This window comes from Nannobrachium achirus (genome assembly GCF_963921795.1).
Source record: "Nannobrachium achirus genome assembly, chromosome: 2".
Lineage (NCBI taxonomy): Eukaryota > Metazoa > Chordata > Actinopteri > Myctophiformes > Myctophidae > Nannobrachium > Nannobrachium achirus.
The window spans coordinates 43,343,143-43,361,033 of record NC_137811.1 but is presented as its reverse complement, the minus strand read 5'-3'; the positions used below and the strand labels follow the sequence as shown (position 1 = coordinate 43,361,033).

The window sequence follows — 17,891 nt, the reverse complement described above, 5'->3', positions numbered from 1 at the left end:
ATTGCAACCTTTCAGGAATAGAAAGCCTGCATTTTCTATTAGCTTGGATTCCCCATCATTGATGTCACTGGATGATGGGTTTCTGACCTGCCCACAGCCCTCCCACAATATTTGATTGCAGCGTTGATGGTCCAAAGAAAAACATGATTAAGGCTTGACAGTCCCAAAAAAAATGATAAGGTTTATTACAATAAGCGATAAGGTACCCCATCTCTGGTAAGTTTGGGATACAAAACACTGCCATGGAGTGTATGAAGACATGTATATCAAGATGCAATGTCCCAAGTAATTTAAGGCAGTGTTTCTCAACCAGTGTGCTGCAGACCTTTGGTGTGTCTTAACATTTCAAAGGGAACTGGGGGGACCCAGGGAGGTCCTCAAATGAGATTTTGGGGGGTCCCCAGATGACAGTGAAGTCACAATTTAAGGACTAACGACCTTTTTAATACCTCAAAGAAAAAGACCATTACTGCATCAAAAGGAATCGACTATATAAAAACTGGTCAAACATTGCCCAAAAAGTAGGCCTTCATATCTAGGTGTGCCCTGGGATCTTTTGGCTATGAAAAATGTGCCCTGGCAGGGAAAAAAAAGTTGGGAAACACTGCTTTAAGGTTTAATCGCACTTATGCAGCACGCAAATGTTGGGAAACACTGCTTTAAGGTTTAATTACACTTCTGGAGTGTGCACAACAGCATCCTATTAAGAATGCCACAGGGTTATTCCTGTATCATTGTTTGACGGGGGTTTTCAAAATGTCTTGCATCTGCTTCCGATTTATTCTGCGCAGGAGAATCTTTGATCCAAGGAAGATCTGACCATGCACCTGCATGGCCAATCTGGCAACAGTCTCAGATTTAAATTGAATTACAGCCTCCCCAATTCCATTGCCGTTTCCGTCTTGCATCACAAATATATTCTCCATCCTTAGTTTATATTTGTGGAAAAAAGTGTTTATTTGGTTTCGATCCACATCTGCTGGCATGTTTCTTACATATACAAATGGTTGTTGCTCAGGATTCAACATGGCCTCCATGTCCTTTCTGGTGGTTGCAGAGACTGCAATGGCCCGAGAAGATACATGGCAGCCACTGAGATTCAGAGCATACTCATAATCCTCAGCTTTGTGAAATACAATAAATACTGTATCCGTTGTCTGGCCAGTTCTGTCAAGCACATGCAGTATTTTGCTGTTTGGCAGGTTTTTGCATTGAAACAACTCTTTTAGATCCGTTTTCGTCATGTTTGTCGGTAGGTTACTGACCATGACACAGTACTCTGTACTAGTTTGAGGTCTGTTACTTCTGTTACTGGAAGCACGGTCAGATAAAGGCTTCTGTGACTGTAAGGGGACTACAGAGCGTTTCTTGGGACCCACTGTATGTACTGATTTTTGCCCATGTACTGAGTCCATAGGAGTGTATGTTCGTTTTCTGTGGGGTTCATTCTCTGTTCCTGTGGGCACTGGCCTCTCACACATTTCTTCAGAATTGTTTGAGGGCTTCTCGCATTCCTCCACAGCACGCATCCACATCTTCTCAGTTGCGCCACGGACCTCCACACAGAAGGAGCCGAGATGCTGCTGATTGAAGACAAGCGCATCATGTCCTTCCTGGAAGCCTGCAAACTTCACGAGGCAGCCACGTCTGAGGCCCAACCACACATTCACGATCACCTCCTGGACCTGTAGCCCTTTGAAGAAACTGCAGACATCTTCTTTGGTAACACATGCTGGTAACCCAAACAGCCGGGCATAGCCTGGTCTTGATCTGAGATCTTCAACCTCTGCTGTCGTCCCATACTTGTCAACCACAGAGTTAGAGCGGCTAAAATTGGCCGCCTCGTTGGTAGTAGAGAGCTGTCTTTGAATGCCAGAGTAGATCTCAGGTGAGCAGTTAGAACTGCTAAAGTTTGCAGCCTCGTTGGTAGTAGAGAGCTGTCTTTGAATGCCAGAGTAGATCTCAGATGAGCAGTTAGAACTGCTAAAATTGGCCGCCTCATTGGTAGTAGAGAGCTGTCTTTGAATGCCAGAGTAGATCTCAGATGAGCAGTTAGAACGGCTAAAGTTGGCAGCCTCGTTGGTAGTAGAGAGCTGTCTTTGAATGCCAGAGTAGATCTCAGATGAGCAGTTAGAACGGCTAAAGTTGGCAGCCTCGTTGGTAGTAGAGTGCTGTCTTTGAAAGGCAGAGTGGATCTCAGATGAAGCCCCAACTTCAGCATCATAACCATAGCGAGGTGTATCTTGTGGTGGCGGGTCTTCGGGAGTAGAGGGTGGCCGGGGCCGCTTGGCAGAAGAATGCTGCTGTGGTGGTGGGGGTCGAGTTTTCTTCTCCAACTTAGACTTCAGCCTGCGCTCCAGCTCTGCAACGCTGCTCAGCTGCAGAGTGACCTTCGAGCCTTTGATGGTACCGGAGCGACGCAGGGCGAGCTGCCCATTCCGCTCGGAGCTGAACACAATGAACGCCTCTCCCAAACTCCCTCCGACGATGCACACTCTGGCGATGTTGAGTCCCTCAAAGAATACCCGGATGTCTTCACTCCTGGCCTTCACGTCCAGACCTCGCAAGCGAAGTATTATGTTGCTCATTTTTACGGTTTTACCACATTGGTTTTGGTAGAACGGAAAACTTCTGAAAATAGAGAAAAAACAAAACAATTATGACTGTTAAATCAAAAAGTAGCCTACTCAAAACAGTTGGTCTGATCTAAACATTTTGCTGCTGTTGTTGCTTCGCACAAAATGGACTCGGAACGGCATCCGATGAGAGGCCTAAAGAGGGAGGGAAGGGACGAAGGGTATAAAATATGACATTAATAACTCACCACAGTGGAACCACAACTATTCTAAAAAGATATCCTTACAATAAGCACGTGTTAAGCTGTGACAACAGCGAGACGTCGTGTGGACGCTTAGTTATGTTTGTGAGTAATACCCCGCAGACCGCATGGCACGTTGCTACAAACATGCGACTCCGACTGAAGATAACAAACACTGAACCGCAGCGCGCCGCTTCGCGCGCGGAAATATAGCCGCGCACGGGTGGGGGAGGGGCGGATACAAGTGGTGGGGAAAGGCACTCCGGGGGAAAGTACTCAAATTCCTTACTTGAACTTACAGGTTTAAAAAAAAAAGTCTGGTTTTAAAATTGTACTTGAGTAAAAGTGCAAAAAATTGTATCAAAAGTACTCCTTATATAGTGGAGTAGTAGAAGTAAAAGTACTGGAAATTGGAAATACTCCAGTAAAGTAAAGCTACCTCAAAATGTAAGTACAGTACTTGAGTAAAAGTGCGTAGTTACTTTACGCCTACGCCAATGCGGAGGGGCGGATGTGACGCACGCCTATGCGAGCCAGAATGAATCCTGGGTAAACAACAGGAAATGTGTTGTGGTTGTTTACCATGGCGACGGAGACGCTTCTTGTTCAAATCCGCAGACTGGCTTTAGTGTTATTTGTTATTGTTACGATAGGACTGCTGCGTCCACTTCGCGGCCAGCAAGTTATTGTTGTGTCTTTACAGAGACCGTCGGACTGTAGTGTGGAACAGTATTTTGACATCTCCAGCCTGTCCTGTGAGAACTGCGGCCCGAACCAACGGAGGAGTCCAACAGGCGAGTCATGTCCACTCCATTAAAAACCTACTATGTGTCTATGTCCCGTCCTCATGCACAACGCAGGCATGCAATCAGCCACTGCCAGATAGTATACCTTTCTGAAAACGCACAAAACTAAATCACTCAACCGTTAGGGGAAATATTACTTTCCAGTTAGTTAGGCTAGATCAGTGGTTTGTTTTCAATCCTTTTCATATAATCAAGGTCCATTATTTATTCAGCATCTATGCCACGGACCACCATTTGATGAGATTTAGCCTCTCAGACTCAGAATATTTTGTTATCGTAGGATATGATTTTGTCTGCAATTCCATCTTGTATTGATGTGGTACCATAGGACTGATGGCAGGTACATTCTGTAATTGTGTAGACTTCTTTTAAATCAAGTAAGGCGTTAGCAATAATTTAACCCTTGAGAGCGTAAATTAAACCTAATTTGGTTACCAATTCTCCCATCATTTAGCTGGGGACCACCTGGAACCCCCTCAAAGGTCTTCGGCGGTCCCCGAACCACTGGTTAAAAACCACTGGGCTAGATGATTGGTTTTGCATTAAGTACTTAAACGTAGTGATTTGTGACAGCGGCTGTTGACGGCTGTTTTAGAGTTGTTTTCGTACCTGCCTGCAGCAGACTCCTTTTTATTTGACCATTTCTCCTGCACGACTCCTTTTCCTCCATTTATCCTGCTTTGGGGGATTTCACCCTTTTTGCGTAGCAACCTGTGTGTCAAAGGCCCACATTATGTGGGCCACATAAGACAGCCCCTCATACACCCCACTGAGATGCAGCCACGGCCATTAATGTTAATTAGCGTAATTCCTCTTTTACTGTTGAATTATGTATATTATGTCTGGATAAACTTTACATTCCTCCATAGGACTGGGCTGTGAATGCCAAACCGGATACCGAGTTGTTACCACTGATGGAGCGTCCATTACTTGTCTGCAATGCCCCAGCACCAAACCTGTATGTAGCTCACCTTTAAATATCGTCTTAATTTATTACACATTCAAGTCACACACTCACCTGTTTTCACACAAGTACAGTATCTGACTATTTGTTGATCCATCCATTGTCCAGGCAGTAACCGAGGATGGGTTTGGGTGTACTCGCTGTCCTGGAAGTGTGAGTGGCGCTGGGACGTGCAATTGTCCTCAAGGGACTGTTTTGGGTGAGTCTGTCACTAACACTAAAAGCCCCAGGCAGTGCTCATGACAACCACTAATCCATTATTGGATGGGTTTGTTCGCCATGCATGATATTAATATGTGTTGTGGGATATCTGAATATCACCTGTTTTGTTTTCATTCTTTCTTTTCAGTGGAGAGAGATGTCAATGGAAACTATTTAGATGAGGCCAAGTGTGAGCTGTGTAATGGTAGTGACCCAGCCTTCTCAGTTCCAAACATCAACGGAGACAGGTAACAAACAGTGGTGGGCAAAACCATTTCAGTGAACGAATCATTTCATTCACGTTCACAGCATTGATCAGTTCAAATAATTCATTCATGTTCCCGTTCACGTTCCGGTCGGCAGCCTCGCACAAAGACGTGCATGTCTCGCACTGCCGTCTTGCATGCAAACACAGACACTCGGTAACTAGCGACCATTACTGTGCATTCACTGATTTCACTCCATTGACCATTGGCAAGGAGGCTGGACCCACGCATCTACTATTCCTTTCATACTTAAATGTGGCGTGCTAATGAGTCACCTGTCTTTTGTCCAGGAACAACAAACACAATCACATTAACAACACAACACAATTGTTCAATTGTTTCAATTAAAATAACAAATTAATGCATGTCCTCTGTCTGACTGTGCCGTCCTGTATGCGGGGAGGCAGAGGGGAGGGGTGAACGAAAGCGCGAACATAACATTTTAAGGACATGAACGAATCGTTCACAGGGCTCTCTTGTGATTCGTTCTCATGAACAAATCACTCGTGAACAACACATCACTAATAACAAATAGGACACAGATAAAGCTGTTTGAAGCCTAAGCTTTAATACTGTGTGTCTGAGCCATGTCTATAATCACTCGCATAATAATACACATTTATGAATGTGGTCACTGAATTATTTCTGTTTGTTTGATAAATGGCTGGTGGCAGTTATAACTCTGCTGTCCCATTTTGCATCTTTCTGGTCCTCCATTGTACTGTACCACACATTAGTCCATCCCCATCAACCTCCTCTCTATGAACAGAACAACAAACATCTGCACACTTAGTTATATATGCTTTCTTTTTCCCCCACTCCCAAGTCCAATCTGTCTGACTGCGTCTCTTTTCCACCAGCCTGAAGTAACTGAAGTAAAACTAGCGATGTATGCCATGGGATTTTGTCTGTCTTGTTCAATGCTGGAAAGTGAGCCAAATGTCACGCTGTAGCGAAAGCAAGTTCTACGAGTGGTTACTGTGTCGACAATAAACTAAACTGAATTGGGCTGAGAAGCACAGTGCAAAGTGAGGGCTAAGGCTAGGCAGTAGTTAGTTACTACTGTACATGATTCCAGCCTCTGTTGAAGGCTTGAAGCCATTTTGTGAAACACCCTTTCAGGTGTGAGCGATGTCAGGCTTCCTTCATCAACACCTCCTCTTCCTGTGTGTGTGGCTCCCGTAACATCCTGGTGAGTTCAGTACACCCACCCTCTGTACCTCTCACATGTGACAGAATATGTGAGTCAATAACACATTTAAGGAGAATTTCGGCCTCGAAGGCTATCTTACCTTTAGAAGTACTTATTTGCTCCCCAAAGAATGGTCCAGATGTTATTTTTTCAAAAGATGTAATGTAGTCCGTTTTGGGTCCATCTGCCCTACCCGACCAGGGCTTCAGACAGGAGTGATTGGTTCAATTATAAATCCGCTCTCGAAAGTCCGTTTCATCCCTACATGGCTGCTGTGGATAATGCCACTAGTCAGTAAAAAGTGTCTATTCCCACTGGTCGCTGCCATTATTGTCATGAAGACGTGAACTTTGTCTGGACCATTCTTTGGGCGAGCAAATAAGTACTTTTAAAGGTAAGATGGCCTTCTAGGCTGAAATTCTCATGTGTTGTGATTTGTGAATGTTTGGTATGTATTTTCTCAGGCTGGAGGATTGTGTTTTCCCAGTGAGGTTAAACTCCCCTCTAATGTAAACCCTACTGTCAACTTTGCTGAGTTGGTGAGTTTTCCCTTCACCTTTCCCTCTCTACCTTTGTCTCCCTTGCGCCTTTTGACAACACTCTGATGTTGGGTTCTGCTTGTATCTCTCCTGTAGGCGCTCCCTGTGCAGTCGGCATGGTTCCTCAAAAACTTGTACTCTTCAGCTGCAGCCTGCCTTGTGAGTACACTTTCCACCTTTGTCTCTATTTCTGCAAATGTTTTAACTGCAGTATTTAACAAAGTTCTGTGTTCACAGGTCTTCTCCAACCTGACTGCCTGCCAGGCTCTGGGAAACATGTGTGTAATGAACATGCACTCCTTCAGCAGCGTGACCAATGATGCCTGTGGTCTTTTCAACACCATCTTCAGATCTACTGCTGCTTTGGGCTCTACACAGGACATCTCTTATTGGTAATGAGAGAAGAGCAAGCCTGGCCTGGATCTTTTGATTCTTTCACTGTAACTATATCGGTGCTGTGCATATCAGTTGGGAATAGACAGATAAATCCTGTTTGGAGAACTAAAGAAAAATAATTATCGATAAGTTGTCCCAGCCTTTTATTTATGTATCCAGAGTAAATCCTACTGAATCACCTTTGTGTGTTTAGGAGAGCCAATCTGCCATGGATGTACTATGGAGATCAACCTGGACTGGCCGTTCGATTGCTTCAGGGGGATCCGTTACCAGTTGGTTTCAGTTTCAAAGGTGCCAAGGTTGGTACTGATCATTGACATATCCATGACCATCTCTCTCTCTCTCTCTCTCTCTCTCTCTCTCTCTCTCTCTCTCTCTCTCTCTCTCTCTCTCTCTCACATATTTTACACACAGTATAATGAGTATATACTGTACACTATGGTTGATTGAAGACTAAATAAATGTAAATGTAAATCTATAACTTAAGCTGTCATGGTTTGAAGAATGTCCGTTATTTTTGTCTGTTTGTCAGAACACTGATATTAAGCTGGTGGCTGCTATTTATAATGCCAGAGGAGAGTTCCTTAGATGGGAAAAGATAGGAGGAGGTAATCTGCAGGTAAGCTGTCAAAGAAATAATCATAATAAACCCAAGCTGTCAAAGAAATAATCATAATAAACCCAAGCTGTCAAAGAAATAATCATAATAAACCCAATACTTTCCCACAAGACCATTGGGAAGTGAATATTCAATCAGTATGTCAATGTAAATAAAGCCTTTTGAAACGCATGACCTATCTGGGTTCTAACTGCATTCTAATAATTGTACATTTCATTGAAAGAAGTAATATGCAATTGTGTAAAGTATTTCCTGGTGGCCAATGGTCCAGTGCTCCAAACCAATAAATTGCACTCCTAATGCCCCCAAATTTCCTCCCTTTACCCTTAGTATCCTGTTTAAGTACACAGTTGTAAGTTATACGTACTGTCTATAGGACAGCTCCTCTCATAATAAAACATATATTGGTTTGGTTGTAAAATAATATCATCAACATCCCTCATCAATAGGATAAACTGTATATTTTCAGCTGTGATAACCCACATTAGTAGTTGATGGCAATGGCATCTGTGAATTACTGTAAAACATATGTTCTCCTCTGTCTCAGCTCTGTCCTGACACTGCCACTAGACAGAAGGCAGCCTATGCCTTTGGAACCACTTACCAACAGAGAGTGAGTCTCCTTTTATCATTAACATGCAAGGCAATAATGCAATTTGTTTTATATATAATAATGGTTCTCACACTGTGTGTGTGTGTGTGTGTGTGTGTGTGTGTGTGTGTGTGTGTGTGTGTGTGTGTGTGTGTGTGTGTGTGTGTGTGTGTGTGTGTGTGTGTGTGTGTGTGTGTGTGTGTGTGTGTGTGTGTGTGTGTGTGTGTGTGTGTGTGTGTGTGTGAGAGTGTCTGTCTGTCTGTCTGTCTGTCTGCGCACTTGTGTTTGTGTAGTGCGATCTCTCAGTAGCAGAGCTGCTGCGTGCGTATCCAGAGCCATTATTCTATGATGTGTTCATGGATTTTAGTAAAGTAGGGGGGGACAGGAGACTTCTACCCCTCCCCACACTGATTCTCAATCAACAGTACAATGGACGCTTTATCAATCAAGGTAATGTCTTCATTCCTGTGTGTGTGTGTGTGTGTGTGTGTGTGTGTGTGTGTGTGCGCGTGCGCGCGTGTGTGTGTGTGTGTGCGTGCATGCTGACAGAACCCTTACTAAAAACCCCAGGACAAAAATCCACTCGTCCTAGATAATTTGCCCTCCTGGCCCCCAAACTGTGGAATAAACTCCCTGTCGCACTTAGAACTACAGACTCACTCCCTAGCTTCCGCCGTGGACTGAAAACTCACCTCTTCAGACACCTAAACCCATAGCACTACTGTAACACTCCCCTTCCCTCGATGACCATACATGAAGCTAGATAGCATTCTTTAGTTTTCAAAAAGTGTATTTTTACTGATTAGGTGCATGGTCTACCTATGTTATTGTTTTTCTAGATTGATATTCCTTTGCATTTGCTGTATTGTTGTTTATGTACAGACATATTATCTTGCTTTTATATTGATGTATTACCTGCTTATTGTAAATCGCTTTGGATTAAAAGCGTCTGCTAAATGCCTAAATTGTGTGTGTGTGTGTGTAGTCACATCTTCTAATCTACATATCTCCACAGAGAACATGAAGAACTGGTACCTGACTCGCCGTATGTTTCTGGTTGACACACTGAGTGGCAGAGAGAAGAGCATGAGCTCTGTGCCAAAAGTAATTCGCATTGCAGGCAGCATCAAAATACGGTGCGTTGGGACTTAAACACATACTCCACATTTAAAAAAGAATAAGGAGATTTTTTTTTTAATTAAGTCATTTCTGTGACTCTATGTTTGTTTGTTGGGTAGGTTCCAGTTGGTTCCAGGAACCCAGGAGGGACAGGTGTTTCCCCCTCTGATGTCTGTGTCCTACAGAGATGTTCTCGTCACAGACCCAAACACACAGACTGTTTCTGTAAGCTAGTTTCCTTGAATTCCTTTCATAATCTTGACTGAACGATTCCTTCACACCTTTAATGCAAAAACTGATGTATTTCCAGGTGTCATTTGCTGTAGATTACGATATGGACCAGAACGAGGCTCGTATGAAGACCGATGTGAGTGGAATGGACAGTTAAAGGAAACTTTGTGTTTGTTTGTGATAAAATCACTATAAGAGAATGAGAACGACTGTGCATGTCCATGCTACCCTTAACACAGACCGCGGCTCTAACTCTCTGTGTGTGTGTGTGTGTGTGTGTGTGTGTGTGTGTGTGTGTGTGTGTGTGTGTGTGTGTGTGTGTGTGTGTGTGTGTGTGTGTGTGTGTGTGTGTGTGTGTGTGTGTGTGTGTGTGTGTGTGTGTGTGTGTGTGTGTGTGTGTGTGTGTCTTTCTGTGTGTGTGTCTTTCTGTCTGTCTGTCTGCAGACCGCTCTAGGTGTGATGGGCGGTGTAGCGGTGCTGTACTCCCTGCTGAAGACCGTCAGTTGGAAAAGGCGGATCGCCTCACCTCTGGTTGACATCGAGGTACGCTAGTGTAGTTGATCCTTAATAACACCCCCAAGTTCTCAGACATCTTCAATTCATGCATCTGTGTTTCATTTACTCCACCAGGCCCGAAGGCCAGGGATTTTGATTATGTTTGGATTATGTTTTCCCCCTGTCTTGTGTGTCCAGAGCTAATCTCGCAAACCTCTCCACTGCTTAGTGCCACACTGATTGGGGTACGCTGCCACTAATAGGCACATTTTTCAAATCCTCTCATGGTTATATTTTATGTTTTGGCCTATAATCTTTGAACAGTACGGTAGGTCGTATAATTGTTGTGCTGCACTGTACCACCCATTACCACTTTTTGTATTGAGAAGAAAAAATAAAAAACATTTGAATTATAAAAAAAAAATATATATTTTCACTTTCAAATTTGAATCACATAATAAGGCGCCTGCCCTCTACACAAATGCAGAGCCAAATGCAATTTCACTCTTAGACCATTAGGGGGTGCCACAAAAACTACAAATGTCAGTGTTTGTTGCAGAAACATGATGAACCAAATTGGTACACAGTATCTCAGGACTGGAGGACTGGATGTGACAATGAGTGCAAAACTGTAATTGGCCTCCAAAAGTTGTGGAAAGGGCCTATCCTTTATATTATTTTTTTTAAATGCCATGATGAACAACAGCCAATCAACCCCAAATCATATCCTCCTCTTTAGAGATCTTTCACTTCTGAACATAAAGGGGAGCTGTAAATGCTATATATGTCGTAGAATTTCATTTGCAGCTTCCTCGGGTAGTGATGGCTGCAACCCATGACTCACACAGTCCTAAGTAGGCCGCCTGTCAGAGATATGATTACGTGCTGTGATGAGCACACATTTCTAGTTCAATCTGCTTGTTTATGGTTTTCCGCAAACAACACTTAGTATGACGAAGTATAATTTGTTTTAAAATCTGTCTCCCTTTGTGTTTCCATCCCACACAGACTATGTTGAAGTTCCTGTTGATCTATGCTGGCGATCTGGCCAATGTTTTCTTTGTCATAACTGTGGGAACAGGACTCTACTGGCTTATATTCTTCAAGGTTAGATTGGAAATAATTATGTGAACTGTATCAGTTCTTTAATTCTGAAAGAGACTTTTAATGTACCTGAACCTACCTACTTCCCACAACCTTTTACCTTTGCACTGTTTTATTTCTCGGCTTAATCTGCGGCAAAGAGTGATTCTTTTTGGTTTGCTGTTTATTCTGACTTGACTACATTTTTATGTTTCTCTCTGCCATGCTCTCTCAGTCATTGCAGGCAAGTCTGTTTCTGCTTTACCTTTTCTGCATTCCATTTCCCCCCCTGTTTTGCCTCTTTGTCCAAGTGGTTTGTCAGGAATGTAAATGTCATTGGCTATTGCCGTTATGATTTATCTTTGTGTATCTGTGCTTTTAGGCTCAGCATTTTGTATCTGTCCTGCTACCGTTACCTGGTCAAGAGGAGCGATTTGTGACTTACATTGGCTGTGCCTTCGCTCTCAAGGTGAGTCCACCTTCTTAACACTATGACACACATTGAATGGCATTGCACAGATGAGATGTGAACATCGTTTCTGGAAGTTCAATTAGCTGTAATGCGTGTGTGATGAGCAATTATTATTATTATCATATTATTATTATTATTATCATATTAAGATGGCAGCGATGTATTTTGCTGTTAGGTTATACTCGGGAGAGGGTAAGTGGGGTATAGTGTAAGAGCCAAATAATGTTGTGAAAATGGTACAAAATAATGCTTTCATATGTGTCCAGACAATACAGCTTCTCCACAAGCTGGTCCTACAGTTGTCAGTTGACATGTTCTTCATTGACTGGGAGAGACCGCGAAGCAAAGGCAGCAGAACAATCCCAGGTACACCAGACTATTACATACTTTACATAGTATACTTTATGGGGCGGCCATAGCTGAGTGGTTAGTGAGCCTGCCTGGGGAGCCAGAGCTCCTGGTTGCCCCAGGACGATTCCAGGCCAGGCCAGCTATGTGTCGATGTGTCCCTGAGCAAGACTAATTGCTCCCAGAGCACCACATATAGCTGCTCAGTGCTCACTGCTCCTAGTTGTTATAGGATGGGTAAAATGTACTGTGACAAGAAACACCCCAATGTGTGGGGCCTATATTATATCATATCCTGTGTTTCCTAACTACTAATGTTGTTATGGCGATAACAATAAAGGTCTATCTCTATCTGTCTATCAGCCACTGGGGAGCCAAAACGTGACCCGGCTCCTGTCAGTATCTGGAGGACCTACTTTGTGGCCAATGAGTGGAATGAGATCCAAACCATCCGCAAGATCAGTCCAACCTTCCAGATCATGGCTGTACTTTTCCTGCTTGAGGTACATCTTAGACACACACACAGCCATTTTCGGATTGATCATCCATACGGTTGTCTTTTGTACTGTATTTCTGTCTGTCCTGTTGATGTGCTAACATGTTGCCCTGCGTGGTGTAGGTGGTGGGTTTCTCCAATCTGGCCCTGAGGGACCCCTGGTCAACATTGGAGCGCCCTGCTCAGGCGTACATCCCTCCCTACAGCCTGATACTACGCTATGGTGTGGCAGCTACACTATGGCTGTGCGTCGGACTTCTGCAGGTAAACGTCTAGTCTTTTTACTTGGTGGCGTGAGCAGGAAAAAACTGCTTACAGAAACACCAACCAGACTCTTGACTCCCACATCCACTAAGAAATGACAGGACATTTTTACATTTTCCTATAAAGGTGATATTCTTCACTGTGATCCATGAACGCTTTGTGGAGGACAAAATCCGTCAGTTTGTGGACCTCTGCGCCATCAGTAATGTAAGTAGCACTTCAAACATATTTATCTTTATACTCCGATTGTTTGCTTGAAAATGTATTGCATTGTTTGCTTGTGTTATGTTTGTCAATTGACACCGTCCAGTGACAAAGTATGGTTTAATGCAGAGGTCTTCAGGTCTTGTTTTTCGATTCGTAGTAAATTTTACCATTCACTCTCTGCTTTTTTTTACCTCTACACCAAACCTTTTTGCTGAAAATAGCCGATCTACAAGCTCTCAACACCTCGCAACGTGAGGCGCTGAGAGCTTGTAGATCTGCTATCTTTGGCTTAAGTTCCCCTCAGAATAGGGATGCGAGGTTTCAAAGTTTTTAGTTGAAAATAATTATCCTATCACACAAGGATTTGTTGGACCCCTGTAGTAACACTGAGGACCCCCTAGGGGTCCCGGACCCCCTGTTGAAGACCCCTGGTTTAATGCTTTAATAAACTGCATCTGTGTCTGTTTGCAGAGGTGTTGTTGTTGTTGCTGAAAGAGTTTGCTGCTGTGTTTTTAGATATCGGTGCTACTGCTGTCCCATCGCTGTTTTGGATACTATATCCATGGGCGCTCTGTACATGGCCACGCTGACACTAACATGGAGGAAATGAACACCAACCTGAAAAGAGAGGCTGTATGGACAATGACAGACTGCACACTCCAACATTAATTCCAATGTGTTTTAATGCATTGTTTTCATTCTTCAGTATGTCCAACTGCCTGTCTCTCTCCCTCTGTCCCAAGGAGTCCCTCTGCGGTCAGAGAGGGTTACTTCCCAACACCGACGTCCAGACATTTCAGATCGCCATCACCAACCGCCTCCGACTGCAGTTTGACAGAATACGAGAACCACTCAGTAGGGTGCGTAATTACCACTAATTACAAGTAGATTTGTGCCCTGACTAATTCTGTCAGAGGTGACTGTTTCTGTGTCTTGTGGCGTATTTTGCACATTTTGCTCTCGATAGCAAATGGGACGGAATTGTAAAACGGCAACCTCTAGAGTCACAGAATTCAACAGATCACCAATGTTGGTTGTTACAACTTTCTTGTATTTATACAAGTCAACCTGTAACTATTCATTTTATTTAATAATCGCATTCTGTTGTGCGTTGCAGCGTAAAGGACCATCGCGGTTGATGGACACATCCTCAGCTAACCCCTTTGAGCAGAGTACCAGAGCCTACAATACAATGAACCGCTTTTTAGGATCTGTCATTGACCATGTTAGTACACACACACACACACACACACACACACACACACACACACACACACACACACACACACACACACACTCAGCACAGCATTTGACCAAAAACTTAGTTCCTGCAGTATTTAAAATGTGATTCCTGAAAGATAACTGCATTACCTTGCATCTATATTATCAATGTCTTCTTCCCCTCTGCTGTGCTGTGTTTCCTTCAGGCTCACAAGGACATGGACTACATAGTAAAGGACAAGCTGATGCTTGAGAGGGTCATAGGAATGGAGTTCCTTGAGCCCAATGACAAAAGTATCTTCTATAACGGTACTGGTCTCTGGCTTAAATATACAGTACATCATCAACTGTTATTTTTCAGGAAGTGGGGGGAAAAAGCAACCTGCGTTCAAAGTTGTTATTATTTAGTCAGATGCTCTCGTTAATACTTTTAACAAATCGACAGACAGACTTAACCACTTTCAACCAAGTGTATCTATTTTGGGCAGGCTGTTAGACCTCTTTTCCAAATGTTAAAAATGGCAGACCTACATTAAGCTCAGCTATTTTCTGAGGGGTGTAAAATCAATTATTGAAAAAATTAAAAAGCATAAAAAGATTAAGTATGGGTTCCGGGCACCTAGGCTACAATGTACCCTGACAATGACGCATGTCGCGGGTTCGAGTCCCGTTCCCAACGAACTTTTCTGCGTGATAAAATATGCAGTTACAAGATTTCTGAACAACAATGATGATATGCTGCTATGTGGGTGTGTAATGAGGCAAAAAAACACTGGTGTTTGTTCTCACCCTAGATGAGGCCCACTTAAACACCTGTTTGTGTTACTTCTCACCCTAGATGAGGCCCACTTAAACACCTGTTTGTTTCTTCTCCTCCTAGATGAGGCCCACTCCTTCAGTGACGTTCTGTTCTATGGCAACGAGGCCACGCTCCTGGTCTTTGACACCCTGTTCTTCTGCGTGGTGGACCTGGGCTCTCAGAGCTTTGTCCTGGCTGCTGTGCTCACATACATCCAACAGACGGTCAGTACTCTATGCCAGTGTTTCTCAAACTGTTTCATGTCAAGGACCCCCAAACTGATGTGTATTTGGCCCGCGGACCCCCATCTGAAAAGGTTTAAGTGCCAAGGAACACCAACAAATATATATTTTCAATATTCTTTAATAGCCAAAATATAAATGAATAAAGTGGTTAGAATGACCTGAACTACTTTCGCTGGGGACCCCTCTGCAACCCCCTCAAGGACCCCTGGGAGTTCCCAGACTCCACTTTGAGAACCAATGCTCTATGCATGCATGTACTGTATGTAGTAAACATGGCAATCATTGCTACATATACCTATACACCAGTTCTCAGTTGTGTATGCATCAGGCCACAGGCCTCCATAACTTACTCTAGTTCGATACCAATATTGCATTTTTAGGGATGATATTGCAATACAGATAATAACGTGCATCAACAGTATAATATAATGTATTAACCTACTTTAACATACAGATTGGTTAAAATAAGTGCAATAAGTTGCGTATTGAAGCTTTAACTCTTGAGTATAGTATAACAACATTTGTACACTCACTCTCTGAGTTACAAATGGAAAATAAACCATGCAGGATTTTGCTTAGATAGATAGATAGATAGATAGATATATACCTTTATTATCCCAAGGGGGAAAATCAGTTGCCCAGAGGCAGCACAGCAGTATAAGGTTATTTACAAAGTTACAGAGAAGTAAGAAGAAAAAATAAAAGAAACAAGAACAGAGTACAGTAAAGAGCAAGGTACATCATGAGAGTGAACAAATAATATATAAATATATATGTTACAGTATGTTCAAGAAACCAGTAAAAGTTGTCAAGGAGCACTCGTTTTGACGTTCACCACACACTAATCACCACCAGATGGCGACGTCAGCCACTGGATAAGAGAGTTACGTCACGCTTTGAACTCGCCGCAGACCGGAAGTGTTTACTCTTTATTTACTAGCCTAGCCTAGCCTAGCCTAGCCTAGCCTAGCCATTAGCTCCATTGTAGTCACTTGGACAGGGCGTTTAACGTGCGCTTGCCCAGGCCTTACGGCCTGGGCATAAATATAACGATTGCATTCACCACGGCTTCGTAACTCGCGCGGCGCTCCGCCGGCCGCGCGGCCCTGGCCCGCTCTTCGCGGCCACTCGCGCCTGCGGCGCTCGGGGGCGAAGAGCAGGACCAAGGTCCGCTGGCCTTCGCGCCGCTTGGGGCTTCGTGGACCCAGGGGGGCCTCGTAACTCGTTTGGGCTTCGTGGATACAGGGGGGCTTCGGTAGCCGCTCGCAGTGTCGTGGACAATAGAGCGGCGCACCGCCTGGAGTACGTTGTATTGGCGACCGCTTGCTCCGCCCCGTGCCGCACCACGAGTGCTCCGCGTCTCGAATGTGCTGTTTCTCTAATATACTATGACATATATACATAGTGTCCTTAAGCACAACTATCAAAATAGTACAGTGTCCAATTCAAAGTGACCATAGCAGTCAATGCTAGTTAGTGCAACTAGCAATAACTAGTCTTTTGCATCAAAAAAGTACAGTGTCCAAAACAAAGTGACCATAGCAGTCAATGTTAGTTAGTGCAACAAGTATCTCACTATCATGTCAAACACAAGCAAAATACTCAAAAACTACTAACACAACCTAATAGTGAAGTGTAAAAAAAACAATCAGCTTAGATTCATGCTAACGTGAGAAAAAGTGAAAATCTAATTTAATTGATTCCAGGTATTTCGCTTGATCCGCCATGCTGTTGGGAGAAGAAACCTGGCAAACAAGACACTGGTGGACGAGAGATTTCTCATCTAGAGTTCCCTGCTTTTTAACTGATCATGCCAATGTTCCTTAGAGGTTTGTGTAGAACATGCTTATTGTTTACAGCTTTTGCAGCTTTGTTTACGCATTTTGTACTTTTTATTTTTGCAGAATACTGTATTTTTTAAAATGTTCACTGATGTAAATATTCTAAAATACGTTTTGTACAGTTCTTAATTTTTTAATTTTTTAATTAATTAAAGCTATGCGTTTGATATTTCATGGTGTCTGTCGTGTTTTTCATACTATTAATTTAGATTAGTAACAATAACAGCAAAACAACCACATCATCCTGCATTTTGGTCCAGCACTTTCATTGATTTCAGTTCCATTCTGGGCCCTTTGTCCTCCAACACTTTAACAGTGAAGCAGAAACGCCTTGTTAAAAACATGAATGTGTGTCATTCATTTTCAAAGAGATTAGAATCTAAGTTCTAACGTTATAGGCCGCAACCCCCAAAATAATCATTTGAACTGGGAACCCCCCACTAGCACTTGGAATGTAGAAGTGGAGGCATTAAATCTTCAATATTTCATCTGGTATAGTTTGGTGATAACTTTTGATGCATAACTGCTCTTTTTTCTTTTAGGTATTAAAAAGGTCTTTAAGTCATTATAAATTGTCATTCATCTGGGTATATCCCACAAAATCACGTGGGGACCACCCTGGAGGTCCTGACCCACGGGTTGAGAACCACTGCAGTATTAGGCAAACTTGAACTTGA

The 17,891-nt window shown here is 43.3% G+C and overlaps 3 protein-coding genes across 3 annotated transcripts in view; 2 read left to right on the top strand and 1 right to left on the bottom strand.

Moving 5' to 3' along the window:
- LOC308298554 (sialic acid-binding Ig-like lectin 15) overlaps positions 1-17,891 on the top strand; it is a gene marked incomplete at both ends in the record, with an annotated part of 432,712 nt that overhangs the window by 165,616 nt on the left and 249,205 nt on the right. The gene's annotated exons all lie outside the window — the stretch shown is intronic.
- Positions 128-2,880, bottom strand: rbm12ba (RNA binding motif protein 12Ba). Its single transcript, XM_080751314.1, has one exon. It carries the CDS (start codon positions 2,586-2,588, stop codon positions 732-734), a length of 1,857 nt encoding a protein of 618 aa, XP_080607440.1. The 5' UTR covers positions 2,589-2,880; the 3' UTR covers positions 128-731.
- On the top strand, positions 3,402-17,224 carry tmem67 (transmembrane protein 67; the record flags this gene model as incomplete). The annotated part of the gene is made up of 28 exons (XM_080753465.1): positions 3,402-3,612; positions 4,494-4,582; positions 4,697-4,787; positions 4,938-5,037; positions 6,178-6,247; positions 6,712-6,786; positions 6,883-6,945; positions 7,024-7,178; positions 7,376-7,481; positions 7,715-7,801; positions 8,349-8,414; positions 8,687-8,843; positions 9,409-9,529; positions 9,632-9,737; positions 9,823-9,879; positions 10,188-10,286; positions 11,247-11,345; positions 11,704-11,790; positions 12,060-12,159; positions 12,505-12,644; positions 12,761-12,901; positions 13,028-13,108; positions 13,625-13,741; positions 13,852-13,968; positions 14,226-14,333; positions 14,536-14,638; positions 15,210-15,352; positions 17,080-17,224. The coding sequence occupies 28 exons, from the start codon at positions 3,402-3,404 to the stop codon at positions 17,158-17,160; spliced, it is 2,970 nt and encodes a 989-aa protein (XP_080609591.1). The 3' UTR covers positions 17,161-17,224.